The sequence below is a fragment of the Vulpes lagopus genome, chromosome 5, assembly GCF_018345385.1.
Source record: "Vulpes lagopus strain Blue_001 chromosome 5, ASM1834538v1, whole genome shotgun sequence".
Classification (NCBI taxonomy): Eukaryota; Metazoa; Chordata; class Mammalia; order Carnivora; family Canidae; genus Vulpes; species Vulpes lagopus.
In genome coordinates this window covers 44,908,295-44,935,939 of record NC_054828.1, presented here as the reverse complement: position 1 = coordinate 44,935,939, position 27,645 = coordinate 44,908,295, and the positions used below count along the sequence as shown (strand labels likewise).

General features: G+C 37.4%; 1 protein-coding gene across 2 annotated transcripts in view; it reads right to left on the bottom strand.

Annotated features, from left to right (window-relative positions):
- PAPOLG (poly(A) polymerase gamma) overlaps positions 1-20,022 on the bottom strand; it is a 32,091-nt gene extending 12,069 nt beyond the window's left edge. For both annotated transcript variants that reach the window (XM_041756734.1, XM_041756735.1), the window contains exons 1-13: positions 19,789-20,022; positions 16,665-16,826; positions 14,503-14,569; positions 10,816-10,897; positions 10,505-10,614; positions 9,542-9,595; positions 7,627-7,738; positions 5,405-5,494; positions 2,865-3,003; positions 1,950-2,022; positions 1,074-1,194; positions 743-827; positions 300-353 (exon numbers count right to left, since the gene is read on the bottom strand). In XM_041756734.1, coding sequence (XP_041612668.1) covers positions 300-353; positions 743-827; positions 1,074-1,194; positions 1,950-2,022; positions 2,865-3,003; positions 5,405-5,494; positions 7,627-7,738; positions 9,542-9,595; positions 10,505-10,614; positions 10,816-10,897; positions 14,503-14,569; positions 16,665-16,826; positions 19,789-19,805 — 1,166 coding nt within the window. In that variant the 5' untranslated portion in view covers positions 19,806-20,022. The remainder of the gene's footprint in view (positions 1-299; positions 354-742; positions 828-1,073; positions 1,195-1,949; positions 2,023-2,864; positions 3,004-5,404; positions 5,495-7,626; positions 7,739-9,541; positions 9,596-10,504; positions 10,615-10,815; positions 10,898-14,502; positions 14,570-16,664; positions 16,827-19,788) is intronic.
- Positions 20,023-27,645: the final 7,623 nt, after the last annotated feature.

Here is a 27,645-nt window from a genome sequence, read left to right as displayed (position 1 = left end):
TGATGGCAAAGATGGAAAACTCAGTAAGAGGCTAGGTATCAGAATCATTTGAAGTGCCTCACAATTTTGCTTAAATCTGACCAAGAAGCAGCAAAAGGCAAAGAATATACATATATCCTTATTTTATGTTACTTCTAAATCTGAAACATTATTTTGACAGCAGTTCTTAACACTGGTCATGTACAACAGTCACCAATACAATTTCACAATTTTGAGGATAAAGTGTTTTGTAAATAGTAAAGCATCATAAAAATGCTATCACCTCAAAGTAAGTACAGAACTTGAATTATCAGTCTTACCACTCCAGATGATTTTCTTCTGTTGATGCGCTGGCTGTCAATACAATATAATGTCTATGAAGAATTTTTAGCAACAATCAGGGGAAAAAAGAAAAGCCAGAAACATTGTTAGGGTCTACTTTTCCATCATTACTTTTTCTTTCTTCCTCCCAGTGAACAAAAGAACTAATGTAGGCACACAGCTTATGAAAATTAGAACATGCTCTGATTTTCACAAAATTAATTCTAGACCCTACAATTAAAAATCATTAAAAAACAAAAACCACTAATACTGGGTTAGATACTACTAGAATATACAAATTCTTTCATTTAGGATTTCTGCTAACCTATTCTCTACCTCACTTGAGATTTAAGTGATAACAGTCACCCATCATATATTTAACTTTTTAAGTTTAACATTCTTCTTTACACACACACACACAAAAATGCAAAATTTCAAATACCTATACTTTTGAAAAAAATTTGGTGGCTCAAGTAGTTTGGACCAGTCTGATTTTCCTTGAAGGATTTCATCTGTGACCGCGAGACCTAAATTAAAAACAAGAGAGACTGATGTTGAAAATTGGCTATTTTGTTATCAGCTCTTATATCACCCTACCCCAAAAACCTCTAACCCTATCAAACTCCTGAGTTAAAAAAAGGTAAATTTGTTTCTCAGAACACAAAAATCAATTTCAAACAGAAATAACAGGCATAACTGCACTTTGGAATAAAACTGTTGTAAACCAAAAACTTGTGGGAATTATAGAGAAGGGAAAGGGCCAACAGGTTTACCTTGTTTGAATTCTTCTACCATTACTGTTCGAGTTGAGGTGGACACATTATACGTAGAATTCTGCTGTGGATAGGCAGGGGTGATTATGGGCATGAGATGATACCTATCTGATGGATTTACCTGTGAAATTAGAAGCAGAATAATTGATCTATTCTCCTATTTCAGTTGTCCTCACTTCATTTCCCCAAAAGTCTGAAGAAATGAAATATAAATTTAATACTATATTTCTTCAATTCTAAGAAGTACAATTTTCCTCCCCTACTACATTTATTTCTGAAGGCAGGTATGTCTGATATTCAAAGGCAACTCTGTAAAAGTTTATTTTTCCTCTGAAAAGCTGTTAAACTGATGGTGTATCTTATAAATGGTCTTTTAGAACCAATAAATACAGTATCATAGCTGCAAAAAGCATTATTAATCAAATGGTTCTCAATGGTCTTTCTGCACTTACTCATCGAGGGGTAAGTTCCCCTAGGTAACTCAGAGGAATGAGCACTTACTCTACAAGCTGATTAAAATGCAAGGTAAGAGTTATGCTAGCTTAGAACCATGTGTCTGCTTTAAACTGCACTGCAAGGTAAATCTTTTATATACTTCAGCACTTTATTAGTAGTAACTAATTACTTGTAAGTTTTAAACAATGGATTATGACATTTTGGTTGATACGCCCACTCATCTACTTTATATGGGTGATTTTTAATGACATAATATTTGGATCAGAATTTGAGATACAACTCATCTGCACCAAAAAATACAGCAGACAGAAAGAACTATAGCTATACAAAAGGAAGATGAGCAGGAATAAGATTAGAATAGGTTGCAATATAGACTCATCCTTTTCCTAAAAGGTTTAATTTAAATAATAAGTCACATACCCGAGGATCCCAAACAGGCAAATTCAAATTGCTTTCTTCTGGTTGCTTCAGGAGCACAGGATTTGGCCATTCCCTAACATGAGTAAGGCAAATTAACTCACATAGGACCTCACTTCATATGAAATATTAATATCATCAGACTCTGTTTCAATTTTCATATAGCAAACATGGTAGATTGATACTTGGTATTGAAAAAAACAAAAGGGCAAGGAAAGGAAGTATACAAAAGAAAAAGTTGCTTATTTTAAATGTGTTTTCTGAAAGGCAAATAACTGTTTTGCCCATTAAACTGTAGCTAATTAAATCCTGAATTTTCTAGGGGCACCTGGGTGCCTTGGTTAAGTGTCTGACTTTTGAATTTGGCTCAGGTCATGATCTCAGGGTTGTAAGATCGAGCCCCATGTCACGGTCCGTGCTGGGCAGGGAGCTTGCTTAAGATTCTCTCTCTCTCTGCCCCTCTAAAATAAATAGATAAATCTTTTAAAAACAAACAAAAAAGCCATCTGAGCTTTTCCCTTCCATTTTCATGGGTTTAACGGATAATAACAGACAACAATAACAAAGAGATAAATTTACTTATCTCTAGTACTTATTTATACTCCTAATAAATTCATGTAGTAGCTATGATTATCACCTCCATTTTACATGAGACATTAACCTATACACAGCTAGTAATCAGAGCCAAATCTACTGTGACCATTCTCAAACCAAAAGGCAAGATTCACAGAACTCCCTGAACTGCAGAAGAAAGCGCCATCTGGTGTCTTATTGTCTCAAATTTGAGGTCTTTGAACTTTTAACTTAAAAAGAATATAAGACAACAGAAAAAGTCTATCCATATCTCTTAAACTGCCAAACAAATTTACATATAGGCAGAAGTCAGTAAATAGTGAAAGTATGCATTTGAATACTTACCACTTGGAAAAAACTAAAAAGAACTTATGAACCAAAGTAGAAGCTGCTGCATTTGGATATAATTGGCAAGTTCTTGCAACTAGCATTGCCCAGGACACACCACCAAGGAATCCTAGCATGTTGGAATAAATTCCACGTCCTAGAAAATTAACGTACTTGTTAATTATTGTTAGGATCTACTATCCGTGACATTCAACTATAAGGAATAGGATAACTTAGTTCCTAAGATTACTGCTTAGCTATCCTTTCTCCTATGGAAATAACATTATACAATCAATAAGCAGACCTTATTTCCAGACCCACAGTTTTATTAGTAACCCATAAACTGCATCTTCTTCCCCTACTTTGCCCTCCCAGACAGACATCTCAGTTCCCTGCCTCAGTTCTGACTGCCCACCTGGACTCTACTGATATAACATTGGAACTGCCCCTTTTTCAATAGTTTGGTTGAGAAACAGAAGGAAGGAGGAAAGAGATCTGGAGGGTCTCCAACTAGGAAGAGCAAACATTTCATTAGTAATCATATTTATGGGCACTTTAAAAATCAAGTGTAAAGCCAGACTAACTTCAGTATTTTGCAGAATTTGGATACGTCTCCATAAAGTACAATACACCATTGATATTATTCATTTCTCTTAAATTGTTTCTTACAACAATCTATAAAAAGCATTACCGTATTTCATCAAATCTATTATGTCCTCAATTACATAATGCAGCATTATTTTATGTCCCACCAAGCAAGCAAGCAAAACAGATACAAAATGTCAATTTCAGATATGTTAAGTGTGTAAAATATACATCTAAGAATTGACAAGACATTGAATTTAACTTAATCTATAAGAAAAATTGTGATATTCCTTTCTTACAAATTACTATATCCTGACTATATAAGATAAATGACTGAGCCCAAGGACAAATCCTATTTGCTTAAGATCTTTTCAGATGTGTACTTATAATATGGTAGCCACAAATCACATGTAGCATTTCCTTTTTTTTTTTTTTTTTGTGGTTTAACAGCTTTATGGAGATATCATTCATATAGCATGAGATTCATCCATGTAAAATGTTAAAAATTAATGGCTTTTAGTATATTCACAGTTGTAACCATTACCATAATCGATTCTGGAACACTTTGATCACCCCAAAGAGAAACCTTTAAAAGTCACTCTCCCTCCTGTTTGTTCCCAATCCTCCTAGACCTATTCTTCTATCTTTATAGATTTGCCTATTCTGGCTATTTCATATAAATGGAATTTACCTCAGTCCTTTTTATTGCCAAGTAATATTCCACATTAATGGATATACAATCTTTTGTTTATCCATTCTTCGGTTTATAAACACGTGGTTGTCTCCTTAACTATTAGAAGAATACTATGAATATGTGTGTACAATTTTTTTTAGAAAAGATTTATTTACTTAAGAGAGAGAGAAACAATGTGTGGGAACAGAGCACAGGGAAAGGGAGAGAAGCGGACTCCCATTAAGCATGGAGCCCAAAGCAGGGCTTGATCCCATGACCAAGAGATCATGACCTATGCTAAAACCAAGAGTCAGACACTTAACTGAGCCACCCAGGTGCCCCATCTGTGTACAGATTTTTGTGTGGACCTATGCTTACTTCTCTGAGATACTCTTTAAACTGCAATTTAATTTTAAAATTCAGTTCCTCGGGTGTACATTTCAAGTGCTCAATGGCCACATGGTTACTTTTGGATAGCACAGATAGGAAATATTTCCATCATCACAAAAATTTTATTGGAGAGTGCAGATTTAGAGTATGTAAAACCTGGTGCCAAAAGTACAGCACTACTTAACTGTAGCTACAAATAATAGAAAATGTGCTATGTCAGCTTAGGATTGGGCCTTTTATGAACCATATCCTATGTATATATGTAAATCAGTTCCAGGCTTTATTAGAAAAGTGTTATTAGGTTAAAAATAAAAAAAACTTGAGGGGTGCCTGGGTGGCTCAGTTAGTTAAGTATCTGCCTTCGGCTCAGGTCATGATCTCAGGATCCTAGGATCAAGCCCTGCATCAAGCTCTGTTCAGTGGGCAGTTTACTCACTGCACACTCTCTCTCAAATAAATAAAATCTTAAAAAAAAAAAAAAAAAAAAAAAAGCGTTAAGTTGAAACTATCACTGTAGGCTCTTCATTTAATAAATTTCCAAATATCTACTATAAACTACACACTGCTGGTAATGGGGAGACAAAGATGAAAAAGATGGTCCTGCCCACAGAGAATAAGAACAGTGAGGGTTTCACTCTTCTAGTTCTAACTCAGAAATTCTGACCGCCTGCCTAAAACCAAAGATAGGAAGTCAGGAGTTTTAAAGTTTTCAATCAAGGAAGGAGGAGGTAGTCACACATCAGAGCACCATAACCACTGTACCTGAAAAAGAAACAGGATTCTCCAATATCTACTAGACTTCAATCCCCAACAGTATCAACAGGCTCAGGAGTTTCCTTATGTGTTTCTATCATTAGCAACTGAAAATTGTAATTTTATAACGCAAGCATAAAAGATGTGGGATACTTACGTTTTGCCCATAATTTGACTGCTCTTAGAGTGAGTCTAAAAGTTTCTTTATTTGGCACTAAATGCAAAATTTCATCAGTAACTCTACATCCTGAAAAAGATAAAAACATTCATTTTTTTCATTATGCAACAAAATCCAGTTAATTGAGACACCCTTCTAATTTCAAATGCTAAAATTATCAAAGATAATAAAATGAGGGAGTTTATTTTCTCTATGTATTTGAAATTTAGCACATACAGAAGAAATCGCTTCTCTTTTAAAGAATCAAAAAGGGGATGGGTAATGTAATTCAATATTAAGAGATGGATCTGAGTATCTTTAGCTGTCTGCACCATTTGTCTTTACTGTGAATCAAATATCCAAACTTATAAAACTGTTATTGTTCTAACATAAACCTTATTTCACAAATACTGTAATTTACTGTTGCACTCGGAAAGTACAACAAAAATGCAGTGATTAAACAAAAGATGTATGAGCCAGTGGTTCTCAAAGTGCGGTCTGTGGGCCATTAGGAATTATTAGATTAACTTATTTTTCTTTCTAAAGTTTGTCAAACCTATTTTTATAACAATAGGCTTTGCCTCTTTACTGTGTTGACATCTGCACTACTGGTGCAAAAGCAGTGGTGGGTACAACTGCTTGTACCAAAGCTGTAGCAACAAAGCTAGTAAACAATTACCTTCACCACCATACATATGCAGTTAGAAAACAGAGAAGAAACCCAAGAAACCCGTGCAATGTCTAAACAAGTTTAAGGAAAGCTGAACTACCTGCTTTTTAAGGAACACCAGTTTTACTTAGAAGAATCCTAAAAAATGAACAAAGTGAGTCCCACACTTCAGGGAAAACAAATGACAAAACTTGTTACCAATAATAAAATTTGAGCAATCAAGTAAAAATTAGCATTCTGGACAACTAATATCTGCTACTGTGAGCCCGAAAGCCTTTCAGTATTTAAAGACTTTTCTGATGAGACTGGTGGTGATCTCAATGAACGTGATTTTTTTGGATATTTTATAATGAAATGTATGTTAATATTTTGAAGATCCAAATAAATTTGCAAACCAGTAATTTTCAAATAACCAAGGCATGATAGTATAAAATCACGTATAGGTAAGACATCCATTCAAAGAACAAGACAGACTAATAGATTGTAATGTAACAAGTTAACTAATATGGTTTTAGATTCAATATTCAAGTTAATATTTAAAAAATCAATTTTACTCACCAATAAAAAGGAACAAACTACTGATATATGCTACAAACATGGATGAACCTCACAAACACTATGCTAAGTCAAAGAAGCCAGACACAAAATACCACATACTATATGATCCCATTTGTATAAAATGTCCAGAAAAGGCAAATTTATAGACAGAAAGTAGAATAGTGGTTGCTCAGGACTGGGGGTTGGAAAGGAGAATGACTGTAAATGTGCAAGAGGGATCTTTTGAAGATGATGAAAATGTTCTAAGACTTGGATTCTGGCATACAACTCTCTGAATATAGTAAAGACTACAGAATTGTATACCAAAAAAGGAAGAATTTTATGACATGTAATTATACCTCAATAAAGTTTTTGAAAAGAAAACAGATACTGTCACTGGTCAAGTTTTGGTGCTGTATCAAAGAAGATCTACAATTTTCTGAAAAGGTGGTTAAAATTCTCCACCTTTTTCCAATTACATATCTTTATAGGCCAGATTCTTCCTATGCTTCAATCAAAACATTTTAAGAAATTCATTAAAAAAGCAGATAGGAGAATCTAGCTGTCTTCTATTAAGTCAAATATTAATGAGATTTGCAAAAATGAAAAAAAAAAAAAGCCAGTCTCACACAAAAAAGTATTTATATTCACTCAGAATGGGTTTATTATTTTGAAATGAGTATCTTAAAATTTTCTGGTTTTACTTCTAATATGGTAAATATTGACAGATAAAACCCACATAAATGGAAGATCTTTGGGGTCCTCAGTAAATTTTTAGAGTGCAAAGGGATCCTGAGACCATTAAGTCTGCGCATTACTACAAACACCAACGTTTCAAATAAATGTATCTTTTAAAATGCCTAAATATGGTTAGATTACCTATATAAAGAAAATTACATCATTTTTAACTGAGTTAATCCAATCTCTTAAAAAGTCCATTAATAGTTCTGCAAAAAAGATCTCTTTGTCTAATGGTTTTCAAGCAGATATCTGAGATTTCTTTTTAGAAGCTTACCATTTAGGCTGCGAATACACCTTATATCAAGGCTTCTCAGTCGAGAGTCGTCTCTTAGATCTAAATTATCTGATATGGTTTGTATTGCCAATCTTGCAAAGACTAGATCAATCTTTGGAAAGATGCAAAAAAAGAGAAAAATATTACTTTTTCTCCTTCTGGTCCATTCTCCCCCTCCCCACTCCCCCAACCTCAAAAGTACAAAGTTCTAATTATTAGTTTGGGAAGTTCTACCAAAACTTCAAAAAGCCTATGTAGGCAATTTCACATTGGAAAATCACCACAAAGTTTTGTGAGGGTAATTAAATTTGCAAATCAAGGGAAAGCATTTTAATTTTAGCATATATACCAAGCATTAAAAAAAAAAAAAATCAAACTCTTACAAAAGAATTTCTAGATAATGATGGCAGATCCAACACACATTTACATTCACTCCCTCTTGAAACCCCAATAAGATACCAGCAAAATTTTATTTTGTTTTTTATTTAATTTTGTTTTTAAAGGCATAACCCATGAGGGCAAAGGGAATAAAAGGAGACAACAGCAAAAACTATGGAAGCAGATGGATAAGTGGTAACAGACTCAGCCGATTTAAGAAAATAGAGATAAAAAATATTGTACCCAGGAAAGGATAGGAGGCTATAAATAAATACATATGTAAATAGAAAGGAACACTTAGAAAATAAAAAAGTTATTCTTACAAATTAAAAATATGACAGCAGAAATGGAAAACAATAGGAAGCTTGGAAGATGAGAAAACCCCAAAAAGCAGAACATAAAGATGTGGCAGTCCAATATACAGGAGGAGAAAAAAAAAAAAAAAAAAATCAAGGCAGGAAATCCAGTAGAATTCAATACAATTTCCAAGAACGGAAGGACAGGAACTTCCAAAGTAGAGGAGGACTACTTACTGACTGCCTAGCATATCTGATTGAAAGATACATACCAACGTACATTACCATGAATCTTACAACTATGAAGCCCAGGAAAAAAAAGATCATATTAAGTGTCCAAAGAGACACAACAGGTCACAAAGAATGAGCAATCAAAATGGCAACACACTTTTCAACACAGCATGGAAAGTAGAAGACAATGAAGTAAGGCCTTCAAAATTCTGAAATCTATTATTTCCTACCTAGAACTCTATACTCAGCCAAACTAGTAGTTTGGTGTGAGAACAAAATAAAGACATTTTTAAACATGGAGGATCTCAAAAATATGTTCTCTTTCTCAGGAAGCTAGTGGATAAGGGCCACTAAAATGACAGTAAGTCATAAAAAAAGAGAACTCTAGAGAGAAGCAAAAGGAAATCCCAGGATGATAAAGAAAGATGCCAGGATGCCAGCTGTATATCATTCATGGAGAACAACCGGTATGGCGGTATGGAATTGAACAGGTGAGAAGACTCAGATGTTTTTTTAAGATGATAATGACAGAACACCTGAGAAATCTAAATCTATTTAGAGAAGATTCAGACAGCTGAATCTACAGAGAATGACTTTGAATTAGTGTTAAGTATAAAAACCAAGCAGACAAATGCAAAACAACTCCCAAGAAACCAAATCCCACAAAGAACGATAATCTAGTACACTTTGTGCTCAGTTTTGAACATCACTTATAAAATAATGTAAACACTGAATATTGCTCCAATCAAAATAGTAATAACACAATTATTTTAGATTATAGGAATGAAGAGTGTATATAAAAATCATGGGGGTAGGGATGGAAGCTGGTCCATTTTCCACAATGAGAAGTCAATAGATATAGGAGAAAGGTGAGGAATTAAAAAAAAAAAAAAAATTTGGTTCTTTAAAATATGTCTTTGTCCGTCTGATTTAAAAAAAAAAAACAAAACTGAAAAAAGCCTTATGTATTAAATATCAGTTGCAAAGTCAGAAAAATATTTAACACTTACTTCAATTCCATCAAATTCAAATTTTATAACAGGTACAAAGGCATCTTCTACAGCCTACAAAAGAAGACAATAATTAGGACACAAAAGTAATCCTTTAACGGTATAATCCTTTTCTCTAGCCCTTCTGCCAATAATGTGAATACTTTTGCTAAAAGGTGAAAATATTGTTGGTCTCACATTCCAAGTAAGTACTTCTACTCTGTGATTGTGTTATTTAAGATACAGAAAATGTCATGATAGTACTTATATTCATCAGAAACTGACAGGCAGAACTACTACCATCTGGGTACCTACTATTTGTTGAGATTAAATTGAAAACTGATTATAAAGAGCACTAGTATTGCAAATTAAAATATAATCAGAGCTCATGATTAATCTAAAATATACAATAAATATAATTTGGATTTAGTAGAAAGGATGTCTTTCTGAGCTTTCCTTAATCCTCCAACCTAACAAATTCTGAACCTCTTTCTCCATTCCCAGATACCCAAATAATGCAGATGCTTTCAACTTCAGCCTATCCTTGCACTTCAGACGGTATTAAAGCTATCTGTCTGTTTAGTTCCCCTAATCCCTCCCTCCCATAAACTATGTCTTGTTCACTCTCCTATTTCTGGGATTAAGGACAGTATAATAACAGCCGTCATTTGATATGCATCAACCACTTATCAGATAATATAGTCAATTATCTCACTGATCCTCAGAAAAACCTTATAAAAAATTATCACTATATCTCCACCTTGCGGCTTTGAGGAAACCAGGCTCAAAGACAATAATAGATAACTAAAAATCTAAGAGTTAATATGTGGTAGATTCTAGATTCAAACTCAGGTCTGTATAAAGCCCATGTTCTTAACCATCTGTTATTTTAATAAGATATAGCAAGTTCTTAAATATTTCAATAATCATAAGCCCTAGCTTTTGTTAGTGATTTAAAAATATTAAATACCAGAGGATACTTACTCTTAAGTTTCTAATGCCATCTTGATGTTTCAATTTTTCAAAAAAAGACTGAAAAAAATCAGATCTCTCAACATGTCTTGGAGCTACACAAAGTGCATCAATGTCAGCTCCTGCAAATCAAATTACTTCTAATTAAGAAGAGTATATTAAGTATGTATTATATTTTTCTTAAAGTATATACAAACATGTAGGTAAATGTTAACAATGATTAGCTCTGAATAGTGATATAATAATATGGGTATTTTTTCTCCTGTACTTCTACTAATTATAATTAACAAATAAGAGCTTGTACAACACAGAAAAGCAGTTACCTTTGGTGTGTACTCCAAGCCGATAGGAGCCAAATGTGAAAATTTTACCACCAACAGTAGCCACAACAGAAGGTGGGAGATTCTAAAATTAAATTAAATTAAATTAAACAAATGGCATTCATTTGTTCAAATTATTCAGCACAAAAATTGCCCAAATACTACTGATTTATACCATTTTTGTCAACTTTGGGAAATTGAGATTTCTGAAAGTACTTCAGAGCTCTCTGGGCTGCAGTTTGAAGTATTGAAAAGTATTCAGGAGGAAGACAAAACAAATGCATGCCTACTATACAAGGACACATCTCTCTCTTAAGAGAAACATTTTTTATCACTTGATCCTGCTTGTCCCCTTTCAAATGCCTATCTTTGGCTCCATCATTCTGAAGTCACTAAGGAACTCTTAACTACCAAACTAATTAATGCACTTTCAGTTCTTTATAGTATCATATACTTAACTCATTGCATTTTCCCATTAGTTTTTGTAACAAATATGCTTAATTTCTTGATTCTAGCTCTGTATCCATTCTGCAAGAAAGTGGTCATTCTTGATATGACCTTTTTATGAGAGGTAATCTAACATCTTTAATGAATTTTTTTAGACTGTACCAGAATTATAAGGCTACTCCTCCGCCTTTCTCTGGAGCCAGTTCTAACTTCCCATCAGGTATCTTCATTCAGACATTCTGATCCACTTCATTACCCATGCCTGAAACAAAATATTCTTCCTATGATAAACCAGGTATCCCTTCTGATTTCTCTCTTTCTGTTCCTCATTTTCCTTAATGCCTATACCTACAGTTATTATTCTTCTTGGCTTACTAATTCTTAGTTTATATCCTTCATATGTCACCTCCTTTCTATTCAACTACTATACCCTTTAATTCTAGGCTTTAATAGAATCTTAAGCTACCTTCTTGACCTTAGTCTTTTTTTTTTCTAGTTCTTGTACAAAATTCACTTGATATTCTTACTCTATTATATAACTCTTTTACTCAAAACTTGCTAATGCATTCTTTTCTGACTACTGAGGTAAGGATTCTTGGATCCTGGGAATCTCCACAATATGCTCTTATGGATCTTTTGTGCCTTGTCTCCTGATTTTCCCTTTTGAAGCTCCAACTGCCAACACATTACATAATCCAATCTCCTTTCCACTGCACTTGCCATTCTCCCTGCCTCATATGCCTGTCTATATAAGTATGGCTCTCTGGGTATCTCTCTGGGTATCTCATATGCCTGTCCATAAGTATGGCTCTCTGGGTATGGCTCTCTGGGTATCACCTATTTTTTCAAAGTTCAAGTTCCACCTTTTTTATTAAGCCTTCTCTGATGATCCCCCCTTCCATAACAAGGTCTTTTCCCTCTGTATTCCACTGCTATTATCTTTAACCTCTTTCATACTACATTTATCTTTTTTCCCTGAATATATGTCCCGTCTCTTTAACTATATTTAAATTCCTTGAAAATGAGAGCTTTGTCCACTATTTCTCTTATTTTTTTTTTTATAATGGCCAGTGCAAGTTTCAAAGAATAATATCCTTTGATCAACTTGAAATTATCTGTGTAACAGCATATTATATTACTTCTTCTATTTAATGGGTGTTAATGTTTAAGACCACCATACATAATTTTAGAGCTACAAACAAGTCAGTAAATATACTGATTAATATGAATCCAAATGAAAGATAGGACCTTTTAGCTTACCTTCCTACTCTATGAGTTTACTTTCCTACTTTGAAAAGCAAGATTCTTAAATGATTATGAGAAAGTGACACAATGAATCAAAGTAAAATATTTTCATCACAAATCACAGTATTTAAAATGATGTTTGGGTTCTAGATGGTTTATAGCTTAAAAATCCCAATTGTGTGGAATAATCACATGATCTTTTTTTTTAAATTTTTTATTTATTTATGATAGTCACACAAAGAGAGAGAGAGGCAGAGACACAGGCAGAGGGAGAAGCAGGCTCCATGCACCGGGAGCCCGACATGGGATTCGATCCCGGGTCTCCAGGATCGCGCCCTGGGCCAAAGGCAGGCGCTAAACCGCTGCGCCACCAGGCATCCCAATCACATGATCTTTGATCTAACTCAAATCCTTCTGATATTTTCCAAACTAAAATATGCATAAATAAAAGGGATAGTTGAAGAAAATGAAAAAAAAAAAAAAGACACTTTATCCACACAGAAGATGTCAAAGCCAATTAAAAATTTTTTTATAATTAGGTATTTTATTCATTTTGTTTAAAAAAATAAAGCCAAATTATGGCAAATCCTTAATTTTTATGTCTAGAAATTAAATGTAAGCCAGTGATTGCTTTTCACAGATTAAAGTACTGACGTGAGTAAAATGGCAGAAAAAGCAATTTAATAAAAACAAACCAAACAAACCACCTTTTGTCCTTCAAACAGAATAAATGCAAAGAAACCGTGAAGAAAATTAGTACATCTCTCAACAAATTAATATAGCCTCTTTCATGAATAACAACATTCAATTTATCTCAAATGCATTCTAGAATAGGGATGGAAACAAAGACCCTGGCACAACCATGATAGTTGACATAAAGACCATATATACTAAGTCATAAAGCTTGTTACTAAGATTTTAAAATAATTCTAGCAAATTGAATATTTGGTTTGCACACCTGTAACAATTATGGGTTGATTAGAGAGGGACAACAGATTCTTTTAACATTTATTTAATGCTTGAGCTCTGTCCTGAGATTATGCAGGTGACCAAGACAGGTCTTTTTCTCACAGAGCTGATCACTAAGTAGCAGAAAAACAAACATGATTTTTTTTTTTGTTACGCATGACTAAGCTCAGAATTCAACTTATCTGAAAATCTCAACTACAGATAACCCTGCTGAGAGCTCAGAAATGAGTCACATAGCTGTTTGGCAGCAAAAGTAAACAACATAAAAACCATTTATTTAAACTCGATGACTGCAGATTTAGCAGAGTCCCTCATGACTTTATTCTGAGTCCATTGTTTAAAAGACCTAAGGTACCCAATCATGTACCTTAGGTACAGAAAGAAATACTAAAACTTGCAAAAGAAAGAATTCTAACAGGTGTTTATCTAATTTCTAAATCCAGGCAGATTAAGGAGCAGAAAGAGTTTACAAAGAGACACACTGACTGCTGTGAGATAGTAACTTTCAACTGACCGTTGTTAAGGAAAAGATGGGAAAACTATAAAAATTATAAAAACCAAACAAAAACTTAAAATACAATACTTTGGGCCACTCAGTGAAGGGGCCAATAGTATCATCCAGATACACATACCCCACTTCAGTTTAGTACAGCCAATAAGATAATATTCAGTGATTATTCTCAAATGAAAGAAAATTTGATTACATTCAAAATAAGAAAGCAGGCCCAACGTTGCCCAATCTGATATTTCACAAGATGTCTGAAATCTGGCTTTTAAAGTAAAATCCCTTGATATTTAAATTTTGGTCCACTATGTGTAATTCAAACAGGAAATCTATGTAGAATTGTAGCTAGACGCTGCTGTAAATTCTTATTTATTTCATTATCATTATTTAGGGACTCAACTGTCTAGATCAATTCATCACCCATATATCAAAAAGCTTATTTCAGATTATTCTCAATTCCTCCAAGTTATTACCAGGACTAATGATCAGGACACAATGAAACTGAATTCAATGTAGAGTCTTACCTTACTCTCACTGACATCAGAAATCCATTCTTTTACTAAATTGTTCAATTTGCCAAGAACAACAAGCCTATAATAAAAAATAACACGCTTTAGATTAAAACCGAGAAAACCTCAAAACAGTATTAAAAAAAGTAATTAAACATATAGGCAGGGACGCCTGGGTGGCTCAGTGGTTGAGTGTCTGCCTTCAGTTCGGGGTGTGATCTAGAGTCCCGGGAGCGAGTCCCAGATCCGGCTCCCCGCAGGGAGCCTGCTTCTCCCTCTGCCAATGTCTCTGCTTCTGTGTGTCTCTCATGAATAAATAAATAAAATCTTTTAAACGAAAAGCAAAAAAAAGAATACACCATATAAGCAGAACCTTTATGTTGATGCCAGAGTAAAAGCACATTTATACCTGAGCTAATGCTGTCACATCTGTTGATACATGGCACGTGTCTTTGACACTCTTAAGTCCCTAAGACATCCAAAGAAATGATAAATGTGATGATAGTATTTTGGTCTTTGAGCTATTCTCAAAATTTAAAAAACCTAACAAAAAATCAAAATTACCTTCAATAAGTCTATGGAGCCTAAATGAACTGTCAACTTTCTAATAAAAGAATAAAAATCAATTCAACATGGTGATAGAGGTTAGCATTCTCTCATTGACAGTCGTAGATCATTGGATAATTAAAATGGGTAAATTAAATATTGGTTAATTTGTATGAAACATTACTTAATAACAGCAATTTGATATTAAACCAAACTTTCGACCAATAGCATATCCAAATCCACATTGAAGGGGAAAAAATAAAAGAGAGAGAAGTAGTTTAGACATCTCAAAAATAACATGTGAAAAATGGAATCCCTGAGATGTCCAAACTTGATTCTCCCTCAGCCTTTTCTGGGTTTTGAGGTGCTAAGATCCAAAACCTTGGCATCATCCTTAACCTCTCTCTCTCATACACATTCCAGTCATTAAACAACCCTACCTTTTAAAATGTATCAAGAATTCTACTACTTCTTATCATCTCTACTATCACCCCCCTTAGTTTAACCCACCATCCTTTCCTCCTTGGGTTCTTACAGAACAGCTTCTTAACCAGTTTCCTAACTTGTGCCTTTGATCCCTCTTTAGACTATTCTTTTTTTTTTTTTTTTTAATTTTTTATTTATTTATGATAGTCACAGAGAGAGAGAGAGAGAGGCAGAGACACAGGCAGAGGGAGAAGCAGGCTCCATGCACCGGGAGCCCGACGTGGGATTCGATCCCGGGTCTCCAGGATCGCGCCCTGGGCCAAAGGCAGGCGCCAAACCTCTGCGCCACCCAGGGATCCCATCTTTAGACTATTCTTAATATAGCAACCAAAGTGACTGTGTTAAAACATCAGTAAACCAGCTCAATCTTCTGCTCCAAAACCTTATGGCTTCCAATTTCACTTGAAGGCCAAAACTTATATTGACTTAGAAGGTCCTAAGTGACCTAGCTCTCCAAGCAATTTCCCACCTCACATTCTATAAGCCTATATTCACCTGCTTACTACTCACTCTGCTTTGGACACCAGGTTACCTTACTATGTATTCCTTATTAAATATACATTCCGGGATCCCTGGGTGGCGCAGCGGTTTGGCGCCTGCCTTTGGCCCAGGGCGCGATCCTGGAGACCCGGGATCGAGTCCCACGTCGGGCTCCCGGTGCATGGAGCCTGCTTCTCCCTCTGCCTGTGTCTCTGCCTCTCTCTCTCTCTCTGACTGTCATGAATAAATAAATAAAATCTTTAAAAATAAATAAATAAATAAATAAATATACATTCCCACCTCAAACCTTCTGCCTAGAATGTTCTTCCCTCAAATATCTACATAGTTCCCTCTCTCACTTTCAAATTTTCCCTCAAATGTCAATAAGGCCTTCCTGACAACCTCCACTTCTAGCTTCATTTTTTTTTTTTTTTTCAGCAGCATCTCTCATCTGTAACATTGTCTTTATTTCACTTATTTGGCTAATTGTTAGTCTCTTTCCCGAAGTTCCACCTAAAATGTAAGTTCTAGCAGGGCCAAAATTTCTCTTCATTTTGTAATTTTTGTATCCCTACGCAGGGTCATGATAGGTACTTGATATATATTTGCAGAATTAATGATTAAATAATATACTGCAAAATATATTGCATTTTTAAATGGCATACCTGTGGTTCAATTCTTCCTCATCTTCAAACACTCCAAATGGTTTCATGGCATCAATTAATTTCTGTGTATAAATATGATCAATTTCTTTAGGACATGCCAAACTAATTGGAGAAGTGATTCCATAATGCTTTTGTTGACGCTGGCTGTCCAGCATGGTGTTTCTGTTCAAGAAAAATGAAAAAGAAAAAAATTAAAGTATAATATCATAGTGATACACTGAATCTCTCAATCCACTCACTATTATTAGCTACCTTAAAAGTTTACTTAGTACTAACAGTTTGGACAGGCACTTTATTTTTAAGGGGGAAAGGGGGTATTTTGTGTTTATTTTGATGAACGGCTATTCATACTGCCTCCAGCTTTCTTGGTTAGGATGTCTTTTCAAGCCAAAAGCAGCATGTGTTGGCACCAGGACAACTGTGCCAGCACCACTTAGCTCAAATGCAAAAAACCCTGAATGGGAGCTGGGCCAGGGCCACCTCCACTAAACCCTGTGAACTTAAGTCAAGTACCATCTATATTCAGTCTTTGAAAAGCAGTCAGCCACTTGAAAGAAAGCTCTAAGAACAATGTTTCTTCCCCCCTCAGGAAAGAAACAAAAACATCCCATTAAAAGGTCCTTGTGAGATATCCCGGCTTTTAAAAAGAAATCAGAACTAGATTTGCCCTTGAGGAACCGACAGTAACATCCTTTGTTAAAATGTGAATTTTACAGTCCTAAATTTTGTGACTCTAGTTAATTGTTCTCTTCATTTAGATTAGTAATCAGACCATTTTTACACTAAATAATTATCGAATTCTTTACACTTTTATAGACAGAATACAACCCAACCTCCAAAAGCTATCCTAGCTATCAGGAAATTATAGTCTTGAATAAAGTACAACTGAATTCCTTAGTTTGGATTTAAATAATTTCAAAAGAAATTTTGGGACCAATATGGGTTGGTAAAACTTTATTCTGCTAACAAAGTAAAGTAAAAATAAATATATACAATAACCAACTAACCCTCCCAACTATCTTTATCACTCGATGCTAAGGCCCATTAACAACAGTAAGAATGTAATCTCAAAATATAAAAGAACAGTTTTTTAAATGAATAAATTAGCCTTGTAAACATTAACACAAAAATACAGTAGTGATTGTTTTTGAATTTTAATTGGTCAAAACACTGATTTATCACTACTAAGTTCTTATAGGAAGGCATGCTCTTTAGCTAAAGATTTCATTAGGTAGGTAGGGAGCATCAAATGAAAGATAAAATAGCCTATATATCATCTGAAATAATTCAAAGAAACAAAAGAGAAACACCAATACCAGCGACTTTAATTTCTTTCTGGTATTAATTTTTCTGTGGAACAAACAAAATTTCAATTAGTTATTTCAAATAACTTCTTTTTAAAAATTTAGCTTTTTACCTCTAAGAGAGCTACAGAGGTATTTTGGTATTTGTCTATGTGTGTTTAAATGTATATGGTAAATGGATGGGACAGGCTGATCATACATGATCATTCAGTTAATTTCAACAATAACCCTAAGAGGTAGATACTGAGTAAGTGCCATTTTACAGGTAAGACCTGAGATCCAAGAGATAGGAAGAGCCAGAATCTGAACTCCAATACCCAAGATCTTTCCACCACTCCATTCTCCCTTCAACAAATACCTCTGTTCTGACACTGTCGTCTTGGGTCCTCATTTCTTATCTATATGCTGAAAAATTGGCTATTAAGGTCCCTACTAGCACTAAAATTCCAAATCTACGGTTCTGAATCTCCCTCATCTGGAGAGGGAGGAGGGAAAAAAAAAAAAAGTACGCAAAAGAATTCCACATTCCCTTCAACTCATCAATTTCACTTATAACTAAACACCCTAGAAAAATCCTAGTACAAGTGTACAAGGAAACATGTACAAGACTGTTCACTACCACAGGGTCACATGAGACACTCAGGAAACAACCTCAAAGAGTCACTGACAGGAAAAGGACTAAACTAGGGTGTATTCCCTATGCTGGAATACAGGAGTTAATGTGAATTAATGGGACTTGAAAATATTAATATGGACAAAGTTCAAAGATACTATGTTGCACTAAAGAAGTTGCAAAATGACAAGTAGGACACTAGTCACACAAAGCTTAAAAACAAGTAAAACAATGCCAGTTATTATGTATGGACACTTACAGACGTTGTAATAGCATTAAAAAAAAAAAAAAAAACCACGCAGCCTTAAACATCAAATTCAGGATTGTGAGGAAGTCTGGGGGAGGGGGGCGAACAGAACAAGGAGGTAGGAGAATCCTTCAGACATTATCTGTAATGCATGATTTCTTTTAAATAAAGATATATATGTGTACACACACACGCGTGCGCCCCCACCCCCAACAAAACAAAAACAAAACCACGAAATTCTTCTATGCTTTGGGAGAGATGGATGGAGAGTACACACATGATGCTTTGGCTTATTCTCTGCGTTTTCCTGTTTAAAATTATTTCCTAAACGTTAGGAGCTACAACAACATCTTGCCAAGCACCGACACCCTTCCTGACTTATCAAAGTGTGAGCAGGAGGTACATGCGGAACGGTGGATGTATACGGTGGGGTAGGTGGGGGAGGGCGGAAACATCATTGCCTTTATTAAAAAAAAAAAAAGAAGAAGAAGAAGAAGAATAAAGAAAGAAAGAAAAAAAAAAGCATGGGCTGGGATAGGTCATTCACTCCTGAAGACCAGGAGACAGCCGGTCGGGAGGGAGGAGGGGGAGGGAGGCAGGGGGATGGTATTTGCGCCAATGCAGACAGGAGAGGAGACGGGCTCAGACAGTGCTGGGGGCAGAGGAGTGACCGACAATTTCTCCCCACGGACACTCGCGCCTCTGCCGCCGCTCCCTTGTCTGGGGGTGTGTGTGGGGGGGCGGGGAGCCCTCGGAGGCGGGACAGGCCGGGGGGAGCGGGGGGCTCGGGAGTCCCCGAGCCCGGGTGCAGGGGTGTCCAGGTGAGCCGCCGGGTGCAGGGGAGGTGCCCTTGCCGACCAGGGCGCCAGGGGCAGGGAACGGACACCGGGCCCCGGGCCCACCACCCCAGGCCACCCCTCTCCGCCTCTCCCCCAACCGCCGCCCCCCACCACCACTTACGCAGACATCTCTTTCATCGCTTCCTGCGTCTCCCCCTCACCGGCCAGTATCTTCCCCTCTGGAGTCAAGTTCTTGCTCTTCCCTTCTCCTCCTGTCGACTTCCCTCCGGGTCGCTTGTAGCTCGCTGCTCGCTCACTTTCTCACTTACTACGGCCGAGGCATCCAACCGAGTAGTGAAAACACCACAAAACCGGCTCTATTTATGACAATACAGCGCGGCCGACGCCAATATGGCGCCGCTTCCCAGCCTGCCCCTCGCCCGCCGTGGCCCCGCCCCCGAGGCCTGGCCCCGCCTCCGGCCCCGCCCCCTCCGCCGTGGTGTCCCGGGAGGCTTCGGTGGCCCCGCCCACAGGGGGGCGGGGCGCAGGCTCCTGGCTGCAAAAGCCGCTCGGAAGGAGAGTTCTGTCCCCTTCTTTGTCCGTGGGACTGTCGATGCGGGCAAACCACTTGGAAGATAATTTGGAACATATTTTCCTAGTTTCGCTGATGAAAGACTGTATTTTTAAAAAGATCGCTGCCTTGCCTTGCAAATACTAGTTGAACTCTGCCGTTATCCTACATCTTTTAATTAGTCATCATCATACGTAATCAATCCGCTCGTGGAGGAGGTTTGGTCGTCAGAGGGTCACACCGAGGAACGTGTGACTTTACAATTATCTCAGGGAAAAGCAGGCTTGCAAAGTGGAGGCTAATCTGTTCACTGCATCTCTACCTCCCCCTGCTTTATGACATTAGGGCAGTTGGGGGGGAGGTGGGGGGTTGAAAGGAGAATCTCTTAGCAGTTTGCAATAGGAGGAAAAATCCAAGAAATAGCTTAATACGCTAAATCATTCCAAGGAAAAGGAGAAGCTACTTTTCCTCGGAATGTGACTCAGAGTCATAGGAAATAGAGGCGATTACTTATAAAATTATTCATTCATTCAAAAATATTTATTGGAAACCAAGCACTGTTAGGCACCAGTGGCTTAATGGTGCATAAAACCAGATGTATTCTTTAACCTTCATAAAGTTTAGAGTTTAGTGAGGAAACAGTCAAATATAAGTAATATTTTTCTGTGGTAGAACTAAAAGCACCTACTGTGTGTCAGGCACTAGAGATGCTTAATTCCTCCCCTTCGGAGTTCACAGTCTAGTGGAGGAGGACAAACAGGTACAGAAATCAATGAAATATAGGTGGGGCCAGGGATTTAGGGAGGATTAAGGAGAGCTACCTCTTGGAAGATGGATCTAAAGGTTTGATTAGATTTAGGTAAAATGGCATCAGGCTGTAAGTCACATTATGAAGCTCTGGTTATCCCATCACTGGTGCTATTAAGATTGACAACTGGGTTTATATATTGGCAGTCATCTTGGAACTAATTAGTAATCTGTGGGGTGATAACTTTGGCACTAGGTGGATATCTAGCTGTCTATCAACCTTTCACTTAGTGGTTTCAGCATCTGTTGATATTCTTGGTTCAATGATTTCCTTAGGCGTTGCAAATTGTGATTTTTTTTTCCAATTCTGTCTACATATATAGCTGGCATTTTTCTGGAAAGAAAAGCTTTTCTTCGTTGAGACTATTAGATTATTCTGCAATACGACTCCTACTGCAAAGGAAAAATATTCCTTTCCCTTTCAGAGTTAAGAACTTGGTATAATGACCACTTTAAAAGAAGTTCTCACTTATTTGCTCGCTTATTTCATTCCTCTTATTTTTTTGAGTATCATATGGACTCATTTTTCTAATATAGTTAGCATGCTTCAATTACAATCATGGTTCTTTTAATGCTAAAATTGTTCCAACTTTGGCCAGTGGGTTTCTCTGTCAAGCTGGTTCCTCTGCTAGTATTAAATTTTTTTTGAAGATTTCATTTATTTATTCATAAGAGACATGGCGGGGAGAGAGAGAGAGAGAGAGAGAGAGAGAGAGAGAGGCAGAGACACAGGCAGAGGGAAAAGCAGGCTCCGTGCAGGAAGCCGGATGTGGGACTCGATCCCAGGACTCCAGGATCACGCCCCGGGCCGAAGGCAGGTGCCAAACCACTGAGCCACTCAGGGATCCCCTAAATTTTTTTTTAAATCAATATAAGTTGGAAAGTGTTGTTTCTTTGCAGTTTTAACTGACATATCCATGATCAGTGGTATTTCACCAGCCTTTTATATTTCTCACTCAATGGATTCATATGTTTTGTCCATTTTCCTTGTGGTATAACGGTATTTACACCAATGATCAAGACTCACCCCTACAGATGAAATGTTCTCAGGGCTTACTGCCTGTCTTTTTCAGCTGCAACCTCCCTCTGTTTGAGTTTTTCCTCCTGATTGTCTCTTGGTCTAGAATGAGTCTTGAAATAGCTTATTCAGAAAGGAGGTACATTTTCCTAGTTCTGGCATATTTGAAAACATGTCCTTCAAAGTTTGGTAGATGGTGCTTCATTGTTACCTGATGAGTCTTAAACACTTGTAAAATTCTTAGTTTTGAAGTTTAAAAATTCTGTCCAAATAGGTCTTTGTATGACCGTCTTTTCCCTAGAATGTGTCTAGAACATAATAAACATTAAAAAAAATTTCTGAGTACTTTGTATATATATATATATTTTTTAAATTTTTTAAATTTATTTATGATAGTCACAGAGAGAGAAAGAGTGAGAGGCAGAGACATAGGTAGAGGGAGAAGCAGGCTCCATGCACTGGGAGCCTGATGTGGGATTCGATCCCGGGTCTCCAGGATCGCGCCCTGGGCCAAAGGCAGGCGCCAAGCCACTGCGCCACCCAGGGATCCCTCTGAGTACTTTTTAAAAGATTAGATTAAGTCCGTTTTTTTTTTCTTTAAAAACTGCTTCTGTTCCATCCATCAATCAGCTCTTTTTTTGCTTGAATCAAAAGAAGAATCAGCTCTTCTTTGCAATTCAGGTAAACAGAATTGCAACTTGGGAGAATGTTAAAATGTCCATGCAAGTAATTCAGGGGGGAAAATCTTTATTTTATTTTTAAGATTTTATTTATTTGAGAGAGTATCATATGAACATGCTGTCTCTAGAACATGAGCAGGGGGAGGGCCAGAGGAAGAAGCAGCTTCCCTCGGAGCAGTGAGCTGGATTTAGGACTCAATCCAAGAACCCTGGGAACCTGAGCTGGTCAGCTTAACCCACTGAGCTACCCAGGTGCCCCCAAAAAAACCCATCTTTAAAAGTTATCATTTTAAACATATCTAGAACAAGTAGGGCATATCTGTCTTGCTCACCAGCTCATCTTCAGAACTTAACATAAGTGTTTAATATTTTTTGAAGAAATTGATTTCTAATATTATTCTCCTTTGTCTTTTTTCATCTCATCATCTCTTCATCTTTTTGTCCCAATTGGTAGGCAATCTCCACTTTGCCTTCTCCCTCTAACTTAAAATTCTGATGTGTCTGAATGTTATGTAACTATTCCGTTGGAAACTTTTCATCTCTGAACAACTTTATTAACTCAAAAGAATTTCCTTTTTTAAAAGGATTTTATTTATTTATTCATGAAAGAGAGAGAGAGGCAGAGACATAAGCAGAGGGAGAAGAAGGCTCCTTGCAGGAAGCCTGGTGTGGGACTCAATCCCCAGACTGGAATCACGCCCTGAGCCAAAGGCAGAAGGTCAACTGCTGAGCCACCGAGGGATCCCACTCAAAAAAATTGCCTTTACCTGGCAGATTGTTATAGCAGAGTATTGTTCATATTGGTCATTAGCAGGTTATGACTAACACCTTGAGTATGGTCCTTCAGGCAGGATCATCCCAAAATGACCTTGTAGGCTGATGCTGAGGTTGCCCACGTAATGTGCGAGAAGGGATCAGGGTCTGTCCTTCTACCAGCAGGAGCAGCTGGCCCACACTTAGCTTCCCAGGAGGGCTTTCTACCCCTTGCAAAAGGGGATGCAACTTTTTAAGGGCCCCTGAGATCCCAGGTGTTGGGCAGCTGTCACCTAACCTCAGTCACCCTGGCTCTAAATAATTTCTTTGTCCACATTCTGATAAGGCTGCTTTCTCACGAGTTTACTCTGAGAAGATATCATCTTGGTGTACATGTTCTTCCACTGGAACACACGCAGCACCTAGCCATAGCATCCTTCTTTCTGGGATGTTTAGAAGATCTTAGACTCTGCCATCTTCTCTTTCTGACTCTTGGCTTGCAATCTCCCTCATTAAGGCCTGTTCCGTAACTGAAGCTTAATGACCATATGGAATTCACCCTAAGTTTTGTTGCTTGATAGGCAGTGACCATGCAGGGACTCCCTACCCACTTTGAACAACAACAACACAATAATAAAATAAAGTATGTGGTTGAATATGCTCTCAATGAATTCATATCCAGTTCTGTTCAGTTGATTTGGAACAAATAGGAGTTGGCAGGTGTCAGAAATTGATACAGGTCCTGTTACAGACTGCATGTTTGATTCCACTCCCTATCCGGCCCTCCCAGTTCATAAATTGACACTCTAATTCCCAATGTGATGGTATCTGGAGATGGAGCCTTCAGGAGGTAATTAGATCATGAGAGCAGAGTCTTCATGATTAGATTAGTGCCCTTATAAGAAGATGAAGAAGAGTACTTGCTTCTGTCTTTGGTCCCTGCCATATGATGATGTAATGAGAAGACATCCATCTCTAAACCAGGAAGAGGGTTTTGAACAGATACCAAATCTTCCAGCACCTTGACCTTGGACTTTCCAGCTTCCAGAATTGTGAGAAATAAATTTCTGTATTTTAAGCCACCCAGTGTATAGTCTTGTTATAACAGACCACATTAAGACACGTCCCAATCAACTTTTTAATAGTAGGGCACCAGATCCTGATAAATTAAAGAGGGAAAGAAGCTGGCAATAATGACATTTCAAAAATGTAGTAATATTTTGTTATAGAATTGTGCATGGGGTGGGGGGAAAAGAGTGGAATGGGGGAGGTAGTCCAAGTGAAGTCACATCTCTACCACTGTGTGCAAGTTTTCCAGAAAAAGGACCTTATTCTTTAAGGTCTTATGCTTGAGGGACGCCTGGGTGGCTCAGTGGTTGAGCGTCTGTCTTTGGCCCAGGGCGTGATCCCAGTCCTGGGATGGAGTTCCACATTGGGCTCCCTGTGAGGAGTCTGCCTCCCCCTCTGTCTCTGCCTTTCTCTGTGTCTCCCATGAATAAATAAATAAAATGTTTTTTTTAAAAAGGTCTTATGCTTGAATGGCCAATTGGTGCCCTCTTGGGGCCTCCGCCCATCACTGAGGTGTCTCAGAGGGAGGGAAATCCAATCATTACCCTTTCTAACAGGCCTCTCAAACCGCTTTGCTTTCAGCCTTCTATCACAGAGGCACCATCTTAGAGGTGTCAGAGGACAACTTCTAGCATCTTCTGCTTCCACACACAATTTGTTGCCTCCTTGTAGAAGAAAAGATTGCTTTCTGTGGTTCGACTTTGTTTTGCTACCCCATTCATTCAGCACTGAGTTTTAGTGTAAGTCCTCAATGTTTCTGATGTGAAATTTCTGTTGCCAATGCAGATATTTTGTTTGTACAATTTATCAGTTTTTTTTTTAAAAAAAATATGAATTTGGTGCAAAGAAAGGACCAGGCAGGTGCCTATTCATGTTTCTGTATCTAGAATAATATGTGAAGTCCTGGATATGCTTTAAGCAATTCATTAATTAGATGAGTTTGCTCCAGGAAGCAACTCCAGTTCCAAGTATCTGGATTTTCATGGTTTATGTTTGCCGGGTGAGGACCCCTGCGTCTCCAAGTATTTTCTTGTGTTAAAAACAAACAACAACAACAAAAAATAAAATAAAAACAAACAACAACAACAAAAAACAAAACAAAACAAAACAAAAACCCTTCTAGCTTCATTGGAGGAGCCTTTGCTCTGTGAGCTTAGATGCGTCAAGCCAAGCAAGGTGGCAATCAACAGCTTGCCAGAGAGGCGGCTTAACTGACTGAAGTTAGGGACCTCAGCAGCCCCTCCCAACTCTTTCTCCTCTACACGTTCCGAAGGGCACAGAAAAAGTCTTTATGCCAATTTAAAAACTTCTTCCCAGAGCTCAGGGGATTAACATATAAGCTCGGTGGACAGAGAGGGTAGGTTTCCCGCTTCCCTCCAAATTGAAGGCAAGATCAATTACGGTACTCACCTGTTCCTGAACCGGCGCGGTAATGGATCCTGGCTGTGCGCCCCCCAAGCAGCCCTTATCCACGGTTCTCTGCAGACTCCCCAGCTTTGATCAGCCCATTCCTTCTCAGCAGGCTAACACGGTAGCCGCAGGACGCAAGTGCTTAGTTTACAATCATGTTAATTTTGCTTTTTGTTTGTCTTTAGCAGTTGGAGATTAATGAGTAAAAAGGGTGTTTAAATTTTCAACCAGCCATCGTTTAATCACTTGGCTGCATTGTTGCTGGCAGTTTTATTACTTTGATTTCCTGAATCCATCAGGTAGATAGTTTCCTTGTCCAGTGTCGGTTACAGTGCAGGAAAAGACAGTCCTACCAGGAATTGCTGCTGCTGCTGCTGCTCTGGATTCCAGAAAAGGCGACAGTGAAAATTCCTTAGGGTCTATGTCACGATTTGTCATAGCATTTTGTTGCTGCATGCGTGTCTGGCATTTGAAATAAATCAGGGACATTTCCAAAGTATTTTACAAAGAATGCTTCCATGATCATTTTTCATAGCTACAGAATCAAATTAGCCTTTATCTGTTGGGATGGTGAAAATTAATTCAGATCTTGGAGCAAATTCTTTAGCTGCGATACTTGCTGCTCCCAACTCCTAATTTTGTCTTCTGAACTGAGGACAGCAGACTCCATTCCACTGCAAGTTTTCTTCAATGTGTGCTTCTGGCATGTACACAAACAAGCTAGGCCCTGATGAGTCTCTCTCAAAGGGGCTTCATATCAAAGAAGTGCCCCTCAGGTCCAATACAGTGTAAGGCAGATTTGTATACACAGGGCCACGGAGTATATGTCAATCTTGGCAGTAAGGGACAAGGATAGCTTGGCTTTAGCATAGTGATGATCATTCTTCTTTGGTTTCTTTTTTAAAAGATCTTATTTTTAAATTATTTTTTAATTTAAGTTCAATTAATTAACGTATAGAGTATCATTAGTTTCAGAGGTAGAGGTCAGTAATTCATCAGTCGTGTAACACCCAGTGCATATTACATCCAATGCCCCCCTAATGTCCATCACCCAGTTACTCCCTTACCCCACTCCTCCCCTCCAGCAACCTCCAAATTAAGAGTTTCTTAGTTTGTCTTCCTCTCTGATTTCATCATTTTATTTTTTCCCTCACTTCCCCTATGATCCTCTGTTTTGTTTCTTAATTCCACATCAGCATGAGATCATATAATTGTCTTTCTCTGATTGACTTATTTTGTTTAGCATAATACCCTCTAGTTCTATCTACATTGCTGCAAATGGCAAGATTTCATAATTTTTATGGCTGGGTAGCATTTCATTGTATATATATATTATATATATATACTACATCTTCTTCATTCATCTGTTGATGGACATCTGGGCTCTTTCCATAGTTCAGCTATTGTGGACACTGCCACTATAAACATTGGAGTGCAGGTGCCCCTTCAGATCACTACATTTGCATCTTTGGGGTAAATATTTAGTAGTGCAATTGCTGGGGTGTAGGGTAGTTCTATTTTCAACTTTTTGAGGAACATCCATACTGTTTTCCAGAGTGTCTGCACCAACTTGCACACCCAGCAGCATTGTAAGAGGGTTCACCTTTCTCTGCATCCTTGCCAACATCTGTCGTTTCCTGACTTGTTAATTTTAGCCTTTCTGACAAGTGTGAGATAGTCTCTCATTGTGGTTTTGATTTGTATTTCCCTGATGCTGAGTGATGTTGAGCA